Source organism: Cupressus sempervirens, chromosome 5 (genome assembly GCF_028749045.1).
Source record: "Cupressus sempervirens isolate cs-2001-9-10 chromosome 5, ASM2874904v1, whole genome shotgun sequence".
NCBI lineage: Eukaryota > Viridiplantae > Streptophyta > Pinopsida > Cupressales > Cupressaceae > Cupressus > Cupressus sempervirens.
In genome coordinates, this window is record NC_143122.1 from 252,569,944 (window position 1) to 252,594,376 (window position 24,433).

At 36.0% G+C, this 24,433-nt stretch overlaps 1 protein-coding gene across 1 annotated transcript in view; it reads right to left on the reverse strand.

Moving 5' to 3' along the window:
* PLDDELTA (phospholipase D delta) overlaps positions 1 to 24,033 on the reverse strand; it is a 165,814-nt gene extending 141,781 nt beyond the window's left edge. The window contains exons 1-2 of the mRNA XM_089829533.1: positions 22,365 to 24,033; positions 21,505 to 21,621 (exon numbers count right to left, since the gene is read on the reverse strand). Coding sequence (XP_089685659.1) covers positions 21,505 to 21,621; positions 22,365 to 23,327 — 1,080 coding nt within the window. The 5' untranslated portion in view covers positions 23,328 to 24,033. The remainder of the gene's footprint in view (positions 1 to 21,504; positions 21,622 to 22,364) is intronic.
* Positions 24,034 to 24,433: the final 400 nt, after the last annotated feature.

Here is a 24,433-nt window from a genome sequence, read left to right on the forward strand (position 1 = left end):
GACATAGAGTTCAACACTTCTTGAGGTTGGAGCTCTTAATAGTTGCATTATTTAAAATTTAAAAAGTTTGACTTAAGTAAGCTTTCTAAGTTTTTTTACCTTAATTCTAATTTATTATGAGAACCAATTTGCTTCCAACAGAATTGCTTTGAGATTCCTTCTAAAGGTTAAAAACAGTAAGATTCCTGAGCAGCTGAGGAAAAAGCAATGGGATCAGAACTGTCATTAAACCTTGATGATTCATAATGACTAATATAAATATTGCCTTGATGAGTAGGGGCCTTTAAGGAATTATTTGTTGCAAAAGCCATTCATTTCTACTTTTCAGGCCTTCCAACAGCAGCACATCACATTGAAAGCTTAGAAATCATAAGAAAGATAAGCTGGAGGTTGAAAATTCCTTAGTGATTGATTACATCCATCATTACCCCCAATAAAAAAAAATTAAAAGTGCTTTTGTGCATAGTCAATCCATTTCCTTGTAATTATTATCAACATGCATGAGAAAAATTGTCATTAGTGTAACAATTATCCATGGGGCTCATCCTGAGAAAAGTTTAAGGCACACAGATCAAGTCCCACAAAAATTAAGAATCCTGTTGAAAATGCCTAATAAAGTCCTCAATCACACACACACACACAATAAGATTGGTCAAACTACAGTGGATTGGGACTACAATCTAACATTTTATTCAGATTTTTTTGTTTTCAAAACATTTATATGATGAGATAAAAACAAAAAGAATGATAAAAGATGCATGGGGACCATTGGAGTACTGTAAATTCAAAGCAGTATGCTTTCTTTTGTACATAATCAAAACTTAATGATTGTTCTTCCATCATCAAAATACGGATTAATTGTCTGTCAAATCTAAATCCATATAAACAGTGATTCCTGACAAGTGAAAATGGTGCCATGTCTTGGTCTGGTTTTCCAGACAAACAAGTTTTGGCAGATTGATCATGATTCATATGTTCCAAAAACCATATTACCAAGCTAAGGACGATGAAATGAGTCCAAGAAGCACACTTTGCCTAGCCAAACAAGCAGTTTTGATAGAGTAGATCCATAAAGGCAGACCAAGCATTTTTGGTCAATACATTTTCATCATCAGCAATCAGTTCGCTGCATTCAAGTCTTAGACATAAGTAAGCAAATGTGGTTAGGCAGTGGATAATTCAAAGATAATTGATCCATGCGAAGGGATGGACGGTACTTCAATCTATAGTATAAAAAAAAAGGCAAAGAACTTTTAGAAAATGAATCACACATTGGAAAGGAGCCAAGGATATCCTTATCAGCAATCAGTAAGAGGAAAGGCAAAACTGCCCAGTCAGCACCAAAGAAGAAAAGACATTTTTTTGAGAAGTAATCAAATGCCAATTAGTGAGAATATTGACAGCCAGCATAACAGATGAAATTCTATGGCTATCAAAAGAAATTGGACCTATATGGAAAAGTCGATTTCAACACACATTTAAAAGATTTAGCATCTTTTAGAAAAACTAGAGTTAACTAGTCGAAACTGCACATAGGACATGTAAAACTGATGCGTTTTCTAAATGTTACATCCCTTTCTTGAGGACTTTTACTAACTGTAATTGTAATAACTGTTTCATGTGAAGTATGAAGTTAGTTATGTGAATTTGATATTTTAATTAAAAGAATTATGATTAATACGATCATGTTTTCATTTATGCGGATTGTTTAATCAATGATATTTGCAAGGGAATTATATTCATGAATGGGTATTTTTTCACGATGCTATAACTATTTTACTGTACAAGACTTTGAAGATGAAGACAACTAATCCTTCCTCAACAGCGAATGCACAAGTAGATCAATCCTGCAAGAGAAGGTGTGGGCATGGGGTGAAGATCGGAAATGCCATCTAAGCAGGAATCCGTAGCTAAGTATCTGTTCATCAAGTCTTAGGTTAGTTTGATGCTTGATCATGTCAGGTTTGTTGTCGATTCTTGCCGTTGTTCTTATAAAAGAATCAATGACTCTTAATTAATGGACGTGCATTTGTGTTCTTTTCTTATCGATCTAAAGAACAACCATGGCAAACTCATCATTTATCTTTTGTTTGGTTGTACAAACATAGCATATACATTAACATATACAAATAGATATATATATATATATATATATATAGAGAGAGAGAGAGAGAGAGAGAGAGAGAGAAATGAATTTGTGTATGCCAATAATCATAAAGTGTATGAATGCCATTTATATAGCCATACATAAACACATGCATATAGTCATAATCTATAAGTGACCAAGTGTATGTATTTACAATGGTTGAGCAATTAAGTACATGAAGTGAAAATTGGCACTAAGTTATTGGTGCATGTCCATATAAATATATATATATATATATATATATATATATATATATATATATGCATAAGTATATGCAATACATATATGCTACCTTAGTACATTATGGGGCTTGATATTATTATTTGTATTATGTTGTTGGTTGGTCAAACCCACTTTCAATTTAATTATATTTAATCTTCCTCATCAGCTAGACATATTTTACTAAGTGGAAAGATAACTCTTCTTGCCACCATTACCAAGAAGGAGAATCTCCTGGATCGATAGTTCTTGGAGGCATACATCAGTTCATTTTTTGTTATCATGATTCATTCATTCAAGCGGCTAGGAAAGGAGCGCTCTACATCTTATGCCTTTAGGAAAATCAATGTCAAATCTGATAATATTTATGGTGATAAAATAAAGTTCTTAACTAAGGACTTTGCATCAAAAAGGATAGCACGCAATAGTCATAGGAGAGTACCTACCTTCAAGATTTACCAAGCATGTTAATTCTTCTCCTACCTTCAAGATTTACCAAGCATGTTAATTCTTCAAGAAACTAAGTCCTATTATGTAATACATTTGCATGTTGTCCACTAGATCTTAGAAAAGGTCTTCAAATTCAATATCGCCATCGATAATTATGAGTTTTGCAATAAGCTATATTGTATCGACTCACTGGTATATGTTGCTTGCTAATCAATTTTGTCAATCATGAGAATTGATGCATATAACTATTGTTGCATTTTGATATATAAGGGTTAGAAGGAAATCATGTTTTCATTTTAACTTTGTAATATCCCCTTCTAGGGACTGTCTGTTTAACATGTAATTTTATACATTGTTATTTTGTTCATTATTGAATCTATAATTATTATATTTAACCCTGATCCTTACTTCTTTCCTAACCATAATAGAGGATGGGGAAACATTGTAATAGGATGTTAAAACCTTCTCCATTATTAAGCCCATGGGTTTCATGAACACCCGTCAATACCACCTCTTGGGAATCACCTAATTTGCGATGGAATTACTCAACCCTCCCTATACAAACCAACCTACCCTTCCATTGATGTTGAAGACTAGGCCAATATAGTTTTATTGTATTGATATAAACATATATATTAATATATAGACATTTGATTATCTCTATTGCATATATATGTTAAGTTCTTATGCATATATATCTATGACTTTGCTAGTATTAACATATATAAATGATATATATATTAGTTGATATACAGTTCTAATTTGTTGTGTGTGTGTGCCCATGTGTTTTCTGATTTCACTAATATTATATAGATAAATGGCATTTATGAGTTTATTAATATATATCTATAGATAAATGCCATATAAATATGAATTTATTAATATATATATAGATAAAAGCCATTTATATAAATAAATATATATATTTATATATTATTTCACATATTATTAATATATATATTAATGTATAGATAGATAGATAGATAGGTATTGATTTCAATGTTATTACTGAAATTAAAACCATGTATGTATATTCAACCATTATAATGATCTACGATTTCCATTGATCCCTATCAATATATACATATATACGTATATTTAATATTCTCCTCAATACTAAATGTTCTTTATATTCCCTTATTCTTCCCTGATTTTCTGATTCAATATGATCCATATCGATATTTCTTTTTATTTCCCCTTTTGTTTATCCCCTGCTGTCTATCTCTTGTAATCAGTACTGAGATAATTTTGTAAACTATGACTTCTGTGATCCTTAAAAATATATTTTCAAGTTCTAATGCAGTGGTGGCTGGGAATGATTGAGATCCCTTATAAAACTTGTCTATAAATCAAAAGGATGGGTCTGTTTAAAGCATTGCACCCCTTCATACTGATTTCTTTTAGTAACAGTTATTTTCCCTTTATGTTGATCAGCGTCTTTTACGTTGCTTAATATTAGTTTAACTTAATTCATATCTTTCTTGCTGACTCAGCATATTAGATTGCTACATAGACTATTGACTAACAGCATTCATTTAATAATTAATATTAATATTAAGAATTTTATTAGTATAATATTAAGAATTGATGTTAATATTAAGAGTTTATATTGATATAATAATAAATATTATATTATTAATATTAAAAATTGATTATTAATTATTATTAGTAATGTAGTATAAACATATTATTTTTAGACAAATTAACAATAAATATTCTACACAATTTGGATTTTGTTTTGTAAAAATTAAAAAATATGTATTCAGATATGTATATATCGTATATGGACATAGATATGGCTTATAATGGACTTGTTACATGTTGCTATCTGCACCATCAATAGAATGCAGCTAGCTGCACATTATCTTAAAATGTTATTATGTGTATCCGAATATGCTCATCCCGTTTTCATTTATAATCAATGCATCTAGATTATTCTTTCGAATGTCATACTTTTCTGAAAGAACTGCTGTGTATTTGAACATAGGAAAAGAATGTCTCAATGAACCATATCTTATCAAAGAGAAACCATGCCCTGTTTTGAGTATTGCATTGGACTGCACTCATCTAAATTGATTGATCATATTCCTTTCAAGGAATAAACCCAAGAAATCATCTCTTGCATGAGATAATATATAATCTTCATAATCATTAAAAAGGAAATTACCCTGTTGGTTTTAAATCAGTACCGTACTGTTTATACGCAGTCAAGAATCAACTGAAACTGAGTCATATAATCCACAACTAAGTTCTGAGTTTGGGATAAACAGACTCCTTCAAAGCTGTATTCATAAACTCTCTTTAGGAATCGATAGCTAAGGAACTGAGATTATGGAGGGTTGGTCTACTGTCTACCTGTGATGGATGGTGTTATGTTATCCTGCAGCAGGACTCAGGATGTTGCCTATTCTGAACCCTAAGCTGTAATCAGGGTAAATTATGAACAGCCTAGAGTGTCAGGATGTGTTCAAATATCCTTGGATAATTTAATTTTGTTAAAAAGTCCTTAAGGTCAGGAAAGACCTGATGGAAGTGTCAAGGACTCTTACACTAGTTTGGGCGTGACAATGATAGCATGAAGTACAGTGCTTGCAACTATAAAACCTTGGTCAAGGTGGTACTATACATACAAATAGTAACTGTCCGTCACTAGAACCAGTAGGGTAATGTCTAGCTCGGAAGCTCATTCTCACAGGAAAAAATGTCTATAGGTGTGAGTGGTTATCACAGTTGTCGGTTCTACACCGAGTCTTTGATGGCATGAAAAACTGGACCCCGTGTCTGTATCTCTTGTGTAGGGCCGGGCTACTTGTGCAAGAGACCATTATGGTTGAGATCGTAAGATCATGGTTGGGAGGTAAAACATTGATGATTCTCTTTCTCCCTAGAAGTAATCAAGAGTTTTTTCAAAGAGAAACAGGAACTGAGAGTCAGATTACCAGGTTCTATGGTTTATGCTTTGTTAGTTTATTTGGGTTAATGAATTTTTACTTGGCATCAAAGAAATTGAAAAGTGTTAGTTAAATTCTTTTTCATGCGAAGTTAGGTATTCAAGTGATATTACATCCCTCTTCTCTTAATTAGCAAACTAATCAGTTATTCATGTTCATGTGAAAAGGAAAGCAGTTATTTTTGTTAATGAAAATTAAAAGCAAAAAATTATTTGTTATGTAATGTTCGCTATTCATTATTAATGGTTGATAGTTAGTTTTTAGCATGTCACATACGGTATCAAAACCATGTTCCACTATGGAACTGGGAGCTCACCGTCATGCACCTAATAAACTGATACCTTTTGCTAGTGATTCACAAAATGTGGATACGACGTCATCGCAGGTGGTCTCAGACCCTACCATTTTCTGTCTTTGGTGACTCATACAATGTACGATTAGTCAGGTTGTGCACCCATCAGGGATGATGAAATTTTAGCAGACAATATTTTCCGTTTTCCAAAGGGAACATCTGAATTGCCTCATTCGGTTAAGAAACCAGCCAAAACCCTTGCAGAAATTAAGGTTGTTAAAACTGAAGACTTGCCTGTTAAAAGTGTTCCTTCCAACAATCTAGTAGACTGTCATGTTCCTACTCCAGGATACCAACTTCTACCATCTAATTTTTATGGATAGGGAGAGCCTGTCACCAATGAAAGTGCCTCGTAAAGCAAGCACTCGGAAGCAATTTTGTAACCTATCAAAAGCTTTTGAACTTAATAAAAGGGAAGCTTTTGAATTCTTCTTATGGATTGATCTTCTCTGTAATTTTATTACTACTAAGCTATAGTTTAGATGAGTAAATCTAAAAGTCTAAATTATTTCACTAATATCAGGTTCTTAAATTCAGAAGATGGGCAATCCTATGATTAACATTAAGGGATCTGATAACACCAACAATCCCCTAATTAAGCTGGACCAACAACTTAGGAAGATGACAAACACTCAAAACAGGACCTTAAGCTGGGAAAGGAAGGTTGACAGGCCTAAATCAACAGATGATGAACAGGGCTTCCAACCCAGACATATGACCCACAATATTGAACAAACATTCCAGAGTAGTCAACTGGAGAGTATGGGAGCTGGCTCAGTCCTCTGAAGTCAAGTTTGAAACTCAATCATAATGAAAAACATAACCAACTAGCCACTGAACTTTCTCTGAACATGAGAGAGGTGAAAACCCCTGAATTCTTCACTTCCCTGTCAGGGGATGACTTAGAGGAATGGCTAACAAAGATGGAGAAGTACTTTGAAATCCATAACTACAAAGATAACTCCAAGACTGCTTGGGGGGGATTATTAGTTGCCCGAAGAGGAAGCTACTTTGTGAAAAACTAAAAGGATGGAACTCAAACTGAAAATAACTGAGGCCAAATGGGAGAAGTTCATAAAGATTTTCAAACAAAGATCGTTACCCCAACTCTTCTACAGTCAGAAGCCAACGGAATTCCAAAACCTGACACAAGGCGCAACATTAGTCCATCAATATGGGGATAATTTTATTAGACTCCTTCAGTATGTCCGTCAGAACCAAACAAATAAGAATTTTCGTGTAAGGAAGTTCATCATGGGACTCAATAACCACATAGGACCAGTACATGTATAAGTTCCTTGCACCACGGAGGAAGCCTATGAGCAGGCAATGCGACAGGAGTAGAAAATCAAAAAGGATGATGCTTCCAGGGTTAAAGGAAAGAAGAATTTACAAACCTTTAAGAAAAAGGGGTATCAACGGAACAACATCAACTACAGAAAAGAGAAGCAGGGACATAATGACTACAAAAAGTAAGGTAACATGGAAGATAAGAGCACTGAGAAGAAGAGACCAGTTGGAGGGTGTTTCACTTGTGGCAGAATCATTACACCAATCAGTGTCCTTCAAAGATCCCAGAGGGACAGCAACAAAGAAATCACCTACCACCCCAGCAGACAGGATTTCAGCATAGGAATCATTTAGCAGTAGACAACCATCAAGCTGAGTATTAGATTACTCCCATCTAAACTATAGGTACACTTGATGGTAACTCTATGATTGTATTAATTGATACTGAAACCACTGAATCTTTCATATCTGATAAAATGTTGGTAATTTTCCTTAGAAAACTGGATATATGGACAATGCTTGCTCAATAGAGTATGCAAATCAGTTGAGAGCTAGGGTAGAGAAGTGTATGTTTCAAGCCAAGGTTGAGCTCCCAAGGTTCACTACAGAAGTTAATTTATACATGGCACCTGTAGGCTCCTATAATGTAAATCTTAGGAATGAACTGATTTTTGAGACTTAGGGAAAAAGTAGACGGTTATCTAAGTCAGCGGAGTGTTTAGATGATAAGGGAAATAAAGTCCTTATCCAAGGTGTGCAACGAGAAATCCAAATGTGCTGAATTTCAGCTCTGCAGCTTAAGAGCAGAAGTAGATGGTGTCTGATGTTTATAATTAACATGGACAAAGGGAACTAGAGGAGGTTATATATTTCGATGAAAAATGATTGAAGAAATGTTTTCACCCCACAAAAAGATGACAATAGAACACTACAATAAGGAGCTGAATTATAATGAAATATTCAAATATATCCCTCTCCAGGAATTTCAAAGTGTGTTTCCAAAATAGCTATCGAGACTCTTTGATTTCTCCATTAATTTAGTGCCAAGGGCAAAGGCAATATCTTATTTTTTAATGAAATGGATTTTACTTATTCTTGATAAGTAGGAGATATTTTCCACATCAAGTCAAATTGTGATATTGCTTAACTGTGTAGTTTTTTAGTCAAGCTTATTGACCCATATTTCATGAGTACTGATTCACACAAAATCCACCTCTCATGAGAATAAATGGAACACATAACACTTCGCCTAAATCCCAAGATTCCAAAAAGCCTCTGAGATTTGCATGAGACATCAAATAAAAGAGGGGCCTTCTTGCTTAAAAACATGTTGTTCTTGCTTATGATGTTGGTGGATCACTTGGTCCCATGCCTGACCATGTTCCTTAGTTAAACACCTTAAAAGATTTCCTAAGCTCCGATTAACAACTTCTGTCTAGCCATCTATTTGGGGATGGTAAGCAGACCCAAATGATTGATTAGTCCCTAGCCTTTTCCATAATGTCTTCCAAAAATGCCCAATAAATTTAGAGTCTCCATCAGACACAACACAGAGTGGCAAGCCATGGATTCTAATAACTTCCTGAAAGAATAGATTTGCTATCTAACAAGCATCACGAGTTACCTTACAAGGAATGAAGTGGGCCATCTTACTAAACATGTCCACTACAACATAGATATTGTCAAACCCACTCTTTGTTCTAGACAACCCAACAACAAAATCTATACTCACACATTCCCATGGCCTATTAGGGATGGGCAAAGAGGAGTAAAGTCCTGCATTTGAGGATGTCCCTTTAGCCTTTTGGCATACAATACAACTTTCTAAATGCTTTCTAATGTCTTGCATCTTAGACCAATAATAGAATCTTTCCACTAACTCCAATGTCTTATTCAACCCAAAGTGTCCCCCAAGACTGCCAATATGCTTCTCTTAGATCAAATTTTCCCTCATGGACCTCTAGGTACACACAACTGTCTTCCTCTAAACAAGAGTCCATCTTGCACTGTATAATCCACATAATCACTACGAAAATGGTTCTCAAAATTATCACATACCTTATAGGCTGCAAAAAAGTCTTCATCCTCTTGATATAACTCTTTGAAGCTATAAATCTCTATACTTCTCAACTGAACTTCTTGAAGAGTCAATAATCTCCTGCTCAATGCATTAGCCACCTTATTGGTTTGACCTTTTTTGTACTTGATAGTGAAAGTAAAGGCCTAAATGGACTCTACCCACTTCATGTGCCTATGGTTTAACCTATCTTGGGAATTCAAGAAACTTAAAGCATGGTTATCAGTATAAACAAGAAACTCTTTGGGTAGGAGATAATCTCTCCATTTTCTGAAGGCTTGAACTATGGCATATAACTCCAAGTCATAAGAGCAATACCTCCTCTTGGCTTCATTTAGCTTATCACTGAAAAATGCCACAAGTCTTCCTTCTTGACTCAATACTGCCCCTTCTGCAACATTATTGGCATCACACTCAACTATGAATAGTTTTTCAAAACTAGGTAGCACTAACACTAGTTGAGTAGCCACTTTCTTCTTTAAGGTTTCAAACCCTTTATTATGGTGTCTAAGATAGGTGATCATATCTCACTGAAGTTTCTTATTAACTTCCAATAAAACTGAGACAAATCATGAAATCCCCTTACCTCACTAGCTGTTTTAGGAGTGGGCCACTTGAGGATTGCTTCAACCTTTGAAGGATCCATTTTTAAATCACCCTGTGAGATCACAAAAGCAAGGTATACCAACTACTATTTCATGAGTTCACACTTTTCCAAATTGATGGTTAGCCTTTCATCATGCAACTTCTTCAAACAATTTCTAAATGTTCAAGGTGCTCTTCCTTTGTTTTACTGAAAATCAATATGTCATCCAAGTAAACAACTACAAACTTACCTATGAAGTCCTTCAAAACCTCATTCATCACCTTAATAAAGGTGCTAGGGGCATTTCAACCCAAATGGCATAACATGCCAATCATATAACCCCTTTGTGGTCTTAAAGGTTAGTTCCCACTCATCTCCCTCCTTGATCCTTATTTGATGATAGCTACTTTTAAGGTCAATTTTGGTAAAATACTTTGCACCTCCTAAATAGTCCATCAAATCTTCAATTCTTGGAATAGGAAACCCATATCTAATAGTTATACTATTAAGTGCCCTTGAGTCAGTACACAACCTCGAGGTACCTCCTTTTGAAATGGGCACCCAGGAATGCCCAAAGCTGAAACAAGGCTGAAATTATATTAATGCTGAGAATGCTGCAATCAATTACAAAGAGATGTATTCCAAAGGCCAAACCCTAAGGGAATGACGTCTAGAATGTTACAACAGAGAATAAACGTCCTCTATTGCCAAAAGAAGGGAGTGTGATTCACACATCCAAGCTCTTATCAAATGCAAGTCATAATCGTCCGATGATCAGCAATATGACTTTCAGCCCTATTTATCCTTTTCTTCATCCTTCTGGAAGGAACTAAAACATTAATTCATTGCAAGAGCTAGAAGCTTCCTCCTTCCAATAATTAATGCGTACCCTAGAAATTCCTCCCTGGCAATAATTAATTAAATCACGAGAGGCTTCCGTCCTTCCAATAATTAATTCATACCCTAGAAGCTACTCCCTTGTAAATAATTAAATTAATTAAATACAAAGTCACCTTTAATTTTTAATTGAATGACTTTATAAGAAATTAATTTAATTTCTTCTTATCCTCCACTTAGACTTTGGAGAATGTGAAGGCCAAAAGATGGGATCATTACACCTTTCTTTGGTGCCAAAACTGTGGGGGGTGCACAGGGGCTAATACTCTTTCTGATCAAACCACGGTCAAGAAGCTCCTGCACTTACCTGGCTATCTCCTCATTTTGTTGAGGTGTCTTCTATGCAGCCTTATCGGGTAGGGAAGCCCTTGGAATAAATCTATCTAATGGCTTATTGCCCTCTGTGGTGGTAAGGTAGCGGGTGCTCCATCACTAATTATGTCTTTGAAATTATCTAGCAAGTATTGCACTTCTGCAAGGATTTCTACCTTCTTCTTTACCTTTTCCTCTATAGGCTTCACTACTAATGCAAATCCTACACCATCAACTTCTTTAAGGGTGTCCAAAAACTCTTTTTCTCCAACTAATAAGACATTGGCACCTATTGACTTAGTTTCTCCCCCATCTACTATGGACTGGATCCTAAAGGTAACCCCATCCTTTTGAAATGCATATGAATTATTTTCCCCATCATGGAGTGCCTTCCTAGCATATTGCCATGGCCTAGCTAATAGTAGGTGGCAGCCATCCATGGGTAACATATCACAAAGTACCCTATCTTTATACCCTCCTATGGTAAACTCTACCAAAGTTTGTTCATTAACCAAGACATGTTGCCCTTTGTTAAACCAAGTGACTCTACAGGGGATACAATAGGGAATTCTCTGCAAATTTAATTTTCTAGCTGCTTCCTATGAAATGATATTAAATGTGGAACCTGAATCAATGACAACTTTACAAACCTTTCCCATAATCTTGCACTTCATCCTAAATAAGGATCTCCTTTGGCTTGGTTTCTCCTTCACTAGTTCTTTGATTAGAACTCTACTCACTTTGAGGTTCTCTCCAACCACTTAATCCAAGTTGACTTCCGATGACTTGGTACTTGCAATATCTTCTTGAATCTAGTTCACTCCCCTATCCCCTCCTTGGGATGAAGAAGTTTTCTAAGCGCACCTAAAGGCAGGTTGCCCAATCTAATTGCAATTGTAACACTTTATTGTGGAGAAATAGGATCCTCTTCCTAATCCTCCAGACTTACCTCTGTTGTTGCTAGATCCCCTTTCTTTGTAGCTCTCTCTACTACCAAAATCCCTACTCTGCTCTACCAATTTGGATTCCCCTTAAGACCTTTGGTCGGTAGTTCTCCCTCCAAAACCACCTCTATGTCCCTCTGCCTCTACCCCTATGACTTTGCTCATACTTCTTTTTACTCTTCTCTTCCAGCTTAAGAGTCAATTGATAGCACCTTGGCACTGTAGTGGGACTCAACAAACTAATTTCTTCTCGAATGTTCTATCTCAAACCATTCAAGTATCTAGCCACATTTATGCTCTCATCCTTTGCTACATTGGACCTCAAACACAATTTCTTAAAACTCCTTAGTATATGTACTAACATCAAGATTTTTTTGCCTTAAATGTTGCCTCTTTCTATGTAGTTAAATCTCATAGCCCTTTGGTATGTAGGTTTCCTTAATCTTGGCTACCATAACTTTCCAAGTACCAATGGGGTTCTTACCCTCCTTTTGTCTTTTGCTTGGATGATTTTCCACTAGGTTAGGGCAGCTCATCTTAACATGGACTTGGCAAATTTCACCTTTTGGGCTACACTAATGCCTTCACATTCAAAGTGATTCTCCAAGCCTTCTATCAACTCCATAACCAAGTCTGGTTCCAATCTTTCACTAAGTAGTGGTACTCCCTCCAAACCTTTGCCACCCATGGCTTTTAGGGCCTTACGGAAGGGTTCTTCAGGTATTGCATTGTCTGGTTTAGGTATTTCATCTTCATACTCCATAACCAAGTCTGGTTCCATTCTTCCACTAAATAGTGGTACTCCCTCCAAACCTTTGCCATCCATGGCTTTTAGGGTCTTAAGCAAGGGTTCTTCAAGTGTTGCATGGTTCGGTCCAAGTATTTCATCTTCATCTGCAAGTTCTTTGCCTTTCATTTCTTTCTCAATCACCTTGACACTTATTTCTTTAGTCTTAACTTCTATCTCACCCAACTTGTTCTCTATTTGCTCCAACTTTTCCCTAAGCATTCTATTCTTCTCTTCTTGCTCTTCTACTTTCTTGGCTAATTCTCCATTTGTCACCATGCTAGATTCACCAACTCAATAGCTGACATGTAACATAACACTAGCCCAAATCTTTTGGCTTTGATAGCTCTTTGATAGGGAGCTCCTAGATCTTCTTATGGACCCTTGCCTCTTTCCTAGTTGTCTTCCTCTTCAAGATTACTTCCACTATTGATTAGATGAGGTTTAGAATGAAAAAAACTCTCTGTATTACTATCCTAGAAGTTCCCAACCAAATTGAATTACTTCCCTTTTCATTCTTGGCCTATTGGCCCTCATTTCCCAAAACTTGCTTACTTGCAACCCAATATACTATCCGGGATGGAATGAACCTTTTTTCATCCCCACGTATCATTTTCAACTCAACTTGACTGGTTCTTGGATCCTTCACTCAATTCTTGATAAGTTCAACAGAACAGGGCTACTAGGCTTGAGCCCCAATTAGGCCTCCATTCTTGATTTTTGGGACTTCTTTCCAAATTCCTCCAAATGACCCCCCAAACAAATGGTCATTTATAATACTCATTTGGATAAGCTAAAAGGTTTTGTAGGTTTTGGACTCCCTTCTACCTTACAAGTGTGAAACCCTAACTGATGCCAAAAATGCTTATTTAGGATTAGAGACTGGTCAAGCTTGTCAAAGACCATTAAAATGAATTCATACACACTTGATCCCTTGTTCTTAGCCTCTTCTCATCTCCATTCACCTTCTTGACACAATAGATAACTTCATTCAATCCACCCCTGCAAGTTTTTAAGTTTGCAATTCAAAAGAACCTAAGCGGGCGATCACGGTGCTCACCTAGGGCATGACTTTAAAATTCACAAATTGAGTTTTTTGGTTTACTACCAAGTGAAAAAGAATACATGACCTTTGTTTAGAGACCTCTAATGGTCATGAAAATCCCATGGTGGAGTTCCAAGTTTGAGGCATTCTTTGGAACAAACCCTTAAACTACCAGAGAATAACACTCTATGGTTTGATTTTTATTTGACTACGTAAAAGTGTTCAAGAACTAACACCAAAACACACAAAGGAAGGAAATGATCTAATCTAACTATTTACAACAAAAAGAACCCATATTCAATCCACTATCCACGAGTTGCTCATGTTGCAAAGTGACTGTGCAAATTTTGCTAGAAAACTATCACTAATTTTGTATTATCAAAATGTCGAAATACCTTCCAACCTTCTCATGGTGGTTTGGAAGGCCTTAACTATGTCCATACGACATGCTTCAACTAATTGTGTGTGCCTATAACTGATTAGATATGAGTTCCACAATCTTGCCAAATCTTGTCAATGCAACATTGCAAAGTTGCAAATGTTGTCATAGCAACTTTTCACCAAAGTTTACAACTTTCATTTTAACCATGCATATACCAAATCTAAGGAGCACAATGATGTCTTTAGACTCCCTAGACATGCCAAAAACCCAAACATAACTTCCTACTCATTTTTAGATCCTTTTTCACAATGTGCCCAAATTTGGCATACATGACAACTTTTTTGGCCAACTAAGCAACATTTTGACAATCTTGCAATAATTCGACTCCAAACACATCAAACTCTATCCAAACCACCTAATGGACTCTCACATTGTCCTTATTCACACCATGACCCATGTAAGGTTTTACAAACCAAAATAAGAGGGCTTAAACTCAAACCCCTAGGTGATCTTGAACCATAAAGCCTACAAGATAATTGAAGTGGACATTGATCATGTGACATTCGGTAGGGATGCGGTGAATGATGAAGAAGTTGAGCCTTTTTTACTCTCTTCTAAGATCAAGAGTTATGTAGATCCACATCTGAAGGCTAAAAACTTAGGTGTCCAACTTCCATTAGCTAAACTTGGAGAGGGAGACTCCGATGATTCCAGACATGTGGAATCTCCCACAATACCAGCCCTCGTATCAAAAGAGTTTCTTTAGGAGAACCTGGATAAACTTGACTGTGGCACTCTTTATTAAATAAGCAAAAATCCTAGGCTCATCAGGTTCATAGATTCAAATTGGGCAGGTTCTAATGATGACAAGAAGTCCACTTCCAAATATGTTTTCACTCTTGGTAGGTGTGCAATCAAATGGACTAATAGCTCTTTCCTCGATACAAGTAGAGCATTGGGGAACAATCAAAGGAGCATGTGAGGCAGTATGGCTACAAAGGATGCTTTTAGACATGCAATACCTTCAACCATGTATTAAGACAATCAAGGAGTGTTATAGCTCATCAAAAATCCAATCTTCCATAAGCATACAAAACATGTAGGCTTCATTGTCATTTATATGGTAACTTGTAAAAGATGTATCAGTGATGTCTGCTACACTCTAACTTGGTATTAAAATATAGATATTCTTTCCAAGTCTTTGGGTCCTAACAAATTTGTAACTCTAACAAGACTTTGTTAGAATATGGACATTCTTACCATTGTTGACTTGTAACTCAAACGAGACTTTGTCAGAACCTCCTGTAGTTCTGAAATCTCTGACAAACAGGGGCTTGTTTCAATTTTAGGATGTTTGACATTTTGTCAAAAACTTTGCAAGCAAGCTCTGACTCTTGTTTGGTCTTTGCAATGTTTAAACACTTTTTTGGTTTTTTTGAAATATATGCTTTTTACATTTTTGACCAAGTACAAAAATAAATGAAACTAAGCCTGAATTTTGCAAGAAAACCACAATAGACTTTTTCATTTATTTGATTTATGACTAATTACAATGAAGCTATTGGCAATATTGAAAACTTTATCTAATATCGAAGAAATGAAAGAAAACTAGCAAACCACATCGCTATATATTTTCTTCAGCAGACCATCTTATTGTTCCCAGACAAACTTCAATATCTTCTAATGTATGCAGGTGAGGATATTAGAAGCCTAAATGCAGATCGTATTCTCTTAATTGCTAACGTTTCATTCGCAAACCCCCACATGAGGAAGAGGAGCCATGGCAGGTAATTATAAATATCGACTGCTGGTCAGATGCTCCATCTACCCCCAAAGCCACGTCCTCTATAGCTGGCATCAAATAAGAGTATCTGCTGTTGATATGTTCACCAATTTCTGAAACAAACATTTACCATATTTAATGCACTGTAGCTCTGTAATGGCCTCTGATTGAAACTATCTCTCAATTGCACAGTTCATTGGGTCTCTCACCATTTCAAAGTGCTGAAACTGTGCAAATTTACATTCTCCAAGTTCAAATCTGAAACTCTTGTTTCGAATTCTCCTTCAACAAATTCAATAAAAAACAAATGCACAATGATATACTTCGATTTTCTCATTGGAAGGCATTTATAAGTCCCAATAGCAAATCAGCCTGGAAGCTTCAAGCTTACACTCCAAATAACTTAAAAACAAGACTTTGCTTTTGTTGTTCGAAATATAATAATCAATTCTGTTTCCCACCAAGACTTAGGCACCATAATTCACTCTATTTAATTAACATTTGATAACTTGACACTCTATAATAAGCGCATTTAATTATTAATGAAGCACAACTTAATTAACAATCATCAGTAAAATAAATAGCTTATTAATTCATCCAGATGAATAACTCACAACCCAGATACTCAGCCTGAGCGTGATGCCAAAGTGCGCTGCCACCAATGACAACTGGTCTTAATTGACTTACTATAAATACTAAGTCTCAAAATGAAAGCTCTACTGAAGTTACCCCAACTCCATGCCGCTACCAAAGGTATAAAGGCCCTGCTAAGGATAGTAACTCTGACTTTACCGAAATAGTCACTTACTATAAATACTAATCGCAAGTGTGCCAATCTGACTCAAACAAAGAGCAATCCTGAACATCTCTAACCTCTAGAGGGAAAATGGCCACTGGCTTGACCAACTGAGACCCTCCGTCCAACTGATTAGCCTACAAGAATCAATTAATAGGCTAATCCCTCAAATTCTGATGCTCACAAAAAATGGGGACATTACAGACTTTTACTCCTTTGTGAATATTTAATGTCATTATTTTTTCTAATAGCTTGCTTCTTTTCTCACTTGTTAAATTCATTAAGTATTGAATAAACTTTTAAAAATATTTCCCACATCAATACTTGGCAATGCACACTTTTTTTAAATTCTTATGTTACAATTTATGGTGTGTACAATTTTCATCAAAAAAAATATGTACAAGGAATTTAACCACTTAGTTCAATGATATTGACTTTTCTAATTGTATATATTTAATCTACAATATTTGCATTAAATTATTATCTATGACTCATTAATGGAGCCTCCAATTATTATTTACGACTCACTAGTGGAGCCTCTGATTATTGAGAGCAAGACATACACTGTAAATTATCTAGGTGTTCATTCATGGGGCTCAAGATGAACAGACACTATCAAAATGGGGATTGTTTGATACTTTATAGGCAATTCTATCCAAATAATGATATAACTTCTAATGTACTGCAATTTTCTTATCTTTTATTATAAAATATAAAGAAACCATTATATCATTATAGCAATATATATCACAAATGAAATTTAACCAATCGAAACAGTAAATCACTGCTATAGATAGCCCTACTGAATTTAGTTTATCCTCCATATCATAGTTGGAAAACCCTCACTCGGCAACAACTCGCCAAACCCCAAAAAAGTTTATTTGGTAAAAAATCGGCCAGTTTTTCATAAAAACTTGGAAAAAATTCAGGAACCTAAAAAACCACTCAAATTTAATTAATAATACAATTCTTTTGCAAAATTCAATGAGAAAGTGCACGCAATAAGTTCATTGAAGAGAACACAAAAGAAACAAGCAGAATTTAGATATATACATAAATGCATAGTGGGTACAAAATCGCATTCTCATGCGGAATGCTGATGGCGGGAAGCAAACTAGTAAATAGATTCTGTCAAACTAGAAGTAAATACTGAATACATCAATAGAATCACATCTTCCTCTTCCCAGCTCTACTAACAAAAAAGAGAGGCGGTTGAGACCTCAAAGAGGTGCCCCGCAGCAGGAGTGGGCATGACCATGAAATCCGTGGCAAGCCTCCAAACGCTGAAAATGAACTGGTTAACCAAAAAAAACATTTTCTTGCCCTTTAACTTGTTGTCTGTCACGCAGTTGAGTCAGGCATTAAAACTCGCCGAAGCCGAAAACTCGGCGATTAAACAGCGATTAGTTGCAAAAAATGGCAATTATTCCACCCAGCCGAGTGGCGATTAAAACCAGCAAAAACTCACCTAAGTCAAAAACTCAGTGATTAGTAGAAACTCGCCGAGTATTCGGCAATTATGCCAACTATGCTCCATACATCTATGCAATAATTATTGATCATTTATTTAGTTAATGGCATATCACAAAGGATGTTACAGATATGGATAAGTAAGTAGTACCAAAGAAATGTCGGTGCTAAGCACTGAAATATCCTACAGCATAGTCATTGCTATCATATCATTACCAGGACAAAAAAGAGTGATTTAATCACCATTCAGCAATAAGAGTGCTAAGCATGAATGACTACACTAGCAATGAATAAATGGGTGACACCCGGATGCCACTTAGCACACGTGTCAAAGGCTGTGAAAGTAATTCCACATAGAAAACATTACATGACAGGTGTCATTTAGGGAATGATCCTTGTATGTTGGCAAAATCTTAGTTTGGCAGAATGTATATAAATACACCCTATAGATATAATTCAATCAATTAAATTTAATGGACACACATGACAGACAGACATTTGAAATACTTTTGTAGAAAACATGTGGAGCATACAGTCATTGGAAAGCTGTCATGTCCCCTCTCTAGTCTGACTAGCAGAGTCATGAGAGTTGGCCTATTATTGGAGTCTCGTAGGCTAGCAGTGGTGGATAGAGACTCATACTAGATACTAAGTGACCAGAGTTGGTTCTACAGTCAGTTTGAGAACCAGTTGGGGCAATTCCTTAATTTTAGGGATTTTCCTAAAAATTTAGGAGGTTGTAGCAGAGATCAGATTTGAGGCTCCTCGAGACCAGTATACTGTTTCAGTTTTAGGGTGACAAAGTATATTCCCTAGTTTCTAGGAGCATCCCTAGTTTTTAGGGATGGGACTGCCAATTGGCCCACATTGCCCGACATCAGTCACAGGTAGGTGACAAGACCCATTCACTGATTATTTGGTTGGTTTGGCTTTCCAGTTGAATTTGGCTTTCCAGTTGAATAAAAGGAAACTAAGTTTGCGTTTAAATAAATTAGAATAAAGCTATTGATATAGCTAACTAGGCCAATAAGGGGATTTTGGCTTCATTTGGTTAGGCAAGCCTATGTGTTATAGCTCGTTGGAAAGGTCTTGAATTATTATAACTTATTTTCATCATCCGGAGACCTTCGAGCACCTAGAGTTATCTTATTTGAGGAAATTGGCATTTTTCCTATATGTAAAGGCCTTTTAATTGAGAAGATGTCATTTTATAATAAAGGGAAAGGCATATTCTCCCTGTAGGGTTTGATTGGCTTTGAGAGGGAGATAAAAGGAGATATTGGCTCATTCTTTAATTATCTTTTACATCTTCATTTTTGGTATTTGCGGTTTTGCTCTGAGGAGTGATTCTAGAGGTTTGGGACACAAACCCTAGAGCTTGGCTATTGGGACGCAAACCCCAATAGGTGGTTTCAGCAACATTCTACAGTATTGTTTCAGCAATTGGCAAAGATTATTAAGTTCAGTGCATTGCACGTCAGGGGTCTTGTTTGGCACGTTGGGATCTTATTGCTGCCTTGGCGTCACTATAGCAGTCGTGCGGCAGCCTTTCAGCTGGCACGTGATTTGTTGGTGGGCTTATGTCAGCCATCTATGCCCTTTTGGTGCGTGGCTGGTCCATTCTTGCAACTAGCATCATCATTCTTTGTTTGTAAACACCTTTGCTGGCATACTGATTACATATCTTGCCTGGTACAATTTGTAGCTATTCTGGTTGACTGAATATTATATTATTTGCTACTGTTGTTAATTATTGTTTCACTTATATTTGGAAAATACAAAAAAAGATGAAACAATCTTTCTGCAACTTCTATCTAATTCTCTAAAACCACAAGGAAAGCACAGGAAAATTTATTATTTTAATTAAAATTTACAGAAGTTCAGTGAAAGGATCCTTTTGGGATCTTTCAAAAGCATAAGCTAGTCTTTAACATGCTAAGTGCAGGATTCAATTGTGAATCAACATAATCATTGTACTTGTAAGGGCTCGGAATTCAGAATTAGGTTGAGGCCTTGATGAATATTGATCATTGATTGCAACATACACTGAGGTATCTTGATGAATATAGTACAGTTGCGATTGATGAATATAGTGCAGTTGTGTTGTGTATATGTTCTTGTGTCTCTTTAAACAATGTGGGATGCTAGTGGATCATTGATCACTAATCTCTACTTTGATCAAACCGACATAAATAAATATCACATATACATATATTTAACAGAGGTTTCTAAGTTATAAGAGGAGTTTTACGTCAAGTTCAAAAACAACAATATTGACACACAAATGCTACATAGATATTTATAAGTTAATTTAATGCTTTACAATATGCAAAAATACTAGAGTTGCATTAGAAGATAACCCAACAAAATGGGTTGCTGGATAGAAAAACATTTTATTTGTCTTTCTCATTCGGTGCGGGTTTTGTTTATATCATTTTTCTTAAAACAATTGTATTGCTAAAGTTTTTTAAATTAAATTTGGGAAGATTTATACTAAATCTTTTTGAAATAAAATTATGTAGTATTTGACACAGTTGGAAAATCAACTTTTTTTAGTCAGACATGGTTACAATATTCAACATGTATCCGGGCAGTATCAGATACGTTTCCAAATTGGATACGGGTATACGCATGACCAAGGAGGGACAGAGAAGTTTCTGGCAACTCTGTATTTAACGTTTTAAGGCCTCAGTCTAATATGTAGCATACCAAACTCCATGAGAAGATTCAAGTACGCTGTGTTACTCATAGTTATGAAGTTATTGATGAAAATTTGTTTTTGTATTTGTTAAATTCTGCTCCAAGTTATTTTTAAGGTTGAAGACTTTTTAAAAAAATATGACCTATTATAGACAAAAAAACACAACGGAGTATACCTTGTAAGAAAATCATAAACACTAAGTTTTGAACATACTTAATATCATTCTTTTCTATAAAACGGTAAATTGATTATCATTTCCTAATTCTAATTCTATGCTCATATAAAATCAGAGCTCAGAAAATCTTGTGAATTTTACCCGCTGTTTGACCCAACTCAGCTTACTGCTTCCATATCGAGGTGAAAGAACACAGTGAACTGATGAATGCTTGAAAAACTTTTTCGTTTCTTCATCATGTGTTTGCATAACTCCATCCTGCACTTACCATAAAGGTCAAAAGAACTTAGCTATTCCAGTTTATAATATCATACTTGCTTACAGAGATGTGTTAATGTAGATTCAAGTGGAACAAAGTTGTTGAAACTCATGTTACCAACTATAATTTCATCTGCATACTCAATTTGATCCCAAGGCCACAACATGTCATTCACACAAAAGAAAGTCGATAGAGAGACTATTTATTAATGTCTACAAATGACATGAGTACTTCAATGGAACTCAAATCCAAATTAAGTTATATTTGAAAATTCAATTACATTAGAGGAGTAGACCGAGTAAATAAGCCTCGGGTATTGAAAACTTGCTAAACACTAAACCACAGGATAGCTGGAGAATGAATGCTCATAGACGTAATTGCCCTCTTTACACATACTCATGTCAGATTGCAGTAGATGAATTCTATTGAAGATTGCAAATAGTTTATAGCGGAATAGCCTGGCACTTTCAAAAATTAATTATGAATTCAAACTATGAAAAGGCACGCAAATGTAATATTCACTACGATTTTAGATTTCAAAAAAAACCTTTATTGCAACCACAAAATGATATTACGGATGGGAATATTTTAAAAAGTAATACTAACAAGAGGCACAGTGACCAAGCATACTAAGAAATTATAACAATGAGCAGACATGAGTTGTTCCAACAGAAAACATAAACAATGGAATAGAGACACAAATCAAGAGGTGTATTATGATGGAGAGTGTACTCAAACATACTGTTTTAATTAAGAACTTGTCATGTGATGTTTTGTCATCCCAGACCAATAGCAACACACGGACACCTTCTTGAGATTTGTATTTTAGAAGTTCCCCCAGGTTCAAAAGTCCTCCCTCTGGCAATGGTTTTGTCGGTTCCCTCACAAGCTTTATTTTGTGATATATGGACCATCCTGTAATGTAGATCAAATGATGTGCTTCAAGTAAAGCATGGCAAATATCCTCCCAGCATCTTCCACGTTCGAACTCCTTTCCACCATCCAATCGAATTGGCAGATGTATATGATCACGTACATGAGCATCCTGATATAGGGTAACCATTCCACCTTTTCGATTTGGGAAATAAGTGTGAGGCACACCAGAATTTTCAGGCCCAGCACCAACGCTAGTTTTGTACAAGGGATCAGATTGAACTGGAATAAACTGGATTGAAAGATGCAAAGAAGAATCAGGTTTAGGCGGTTTTCCATAGGAGTTCAGCACTGGGAACCAGTCATCCTTTTTCTCACCACTTAAAACTTCTTCCGCCGGTATTACAACACTCCCTATTAGTTCAGCTCCAAAAAGATCATTGTCCTTAACAGCAAACTCCACTTTCCCCGCAAAATGAGCTAAGTGGATAGTAAAATGCTCGTCCCATGAAGGATTTTGGCTGTTGGTTATAACACGAGTTTGGGCAACAGTTGCTCCAGCAACCTGGACCGAAACATAGGGATCGCTTGTAATAATTTTACGATGGTGATGCTGTTTACTTCTCTGTCGATATTGCCCTCCGCATGAATTGAATAATGTAAAACATTGCCTGACTCTCTCTGACATCATATCCATATTGGGAAGATCGTTAGCCGCAAAGATCCAAACATCCAGAGTACCGTGCAGAAGAACTCTTTTCTGAGATGGGGTTTTCTTCAATGATATATCTTCCATCTTTTCAGCTCCATTAAATGAGCCAATTTCAGCCATTGCAATTGGAAACACAAATCAAAATCTAGCACACAAACGAAAGCCGTAAAAGCATTCGAAACTTGGGCGATGTACTCAAATCTTGCACTTGCGAGTTGGCCCTTAGAAAACCCAATTCAAATCTTCTAAAAGTTCAAAAAATGAGCGTCAATACCAAGCGTGCACTGAACTAGCAACCTTGACCCTTACCCCGGATAGGCCAACTCAATCTTCGGGCCTTTGAAAGTGGGCTGTAATGTCTGGCTGTAGCTTTCAACACGCAGGAATGGGTATCATTTCTGCAAGGGGCGCCCTCAGAATTTGTACCGTGCCGAACTTACAAACTTAGCCCTCAATCCATACAACCCTATTCCAATCTCTTCACACTTTTGAAAGTAGGTATATTACTCACCCAACCTGTAAAAACTTAAAAGTGGAGATTCCTGCAGGTGGGTATGTCCCCAAACTTTTACACAGCCCTGATCTACATAACCTAATTCAAAACTTCCCCATTTCCAAAGTTTAGTTTCAAAAACAAAATTACAGCTGCAAAAGAGTCAAACAGTATAGCATGTTCCTCGTATTCAAAACTTATAGACTCCGGAAAATGGATTTTACGACAAATTCCAGATGTTCGCTCAGTTTTGAAAGAAACGATGAGACTTCCAGCAAAGAACAACTAAGAGTGGGGCAGCTACCAAAACAGATCGTCGACACCTTCCCACACAATTAATTCTCTTTGGCTCAAAAGAATTATATTCTAATAATCCCTGCTCAATAAGCTACATCATGATGAACCCCTGTCTACTTTAGCGAATCCTAAGGCAATATGAAATCTAAAGATCTGAGTGAAAATATCATGGTTTTGTATAGTTTCAGTTGAAAATATCATGGTTTTGTATAGTTTCGGTTGAACTAACTGATACATGCGTTGAAGCTGAGATTTACCTGTAACAGCCAATGACTCAGCCGATGACTCACTTTCTGGTAGGTATGTAAATGATGATAGGGCACATCGTGAATTCACCTAGCCTACATGACTCCCAGGTGTATGCTTTTCCGCGATTCCGGCTCGTCTTTTCCTCCACTTCCAGATGATTCAAGATCAATATAGTTTGAAAACATAT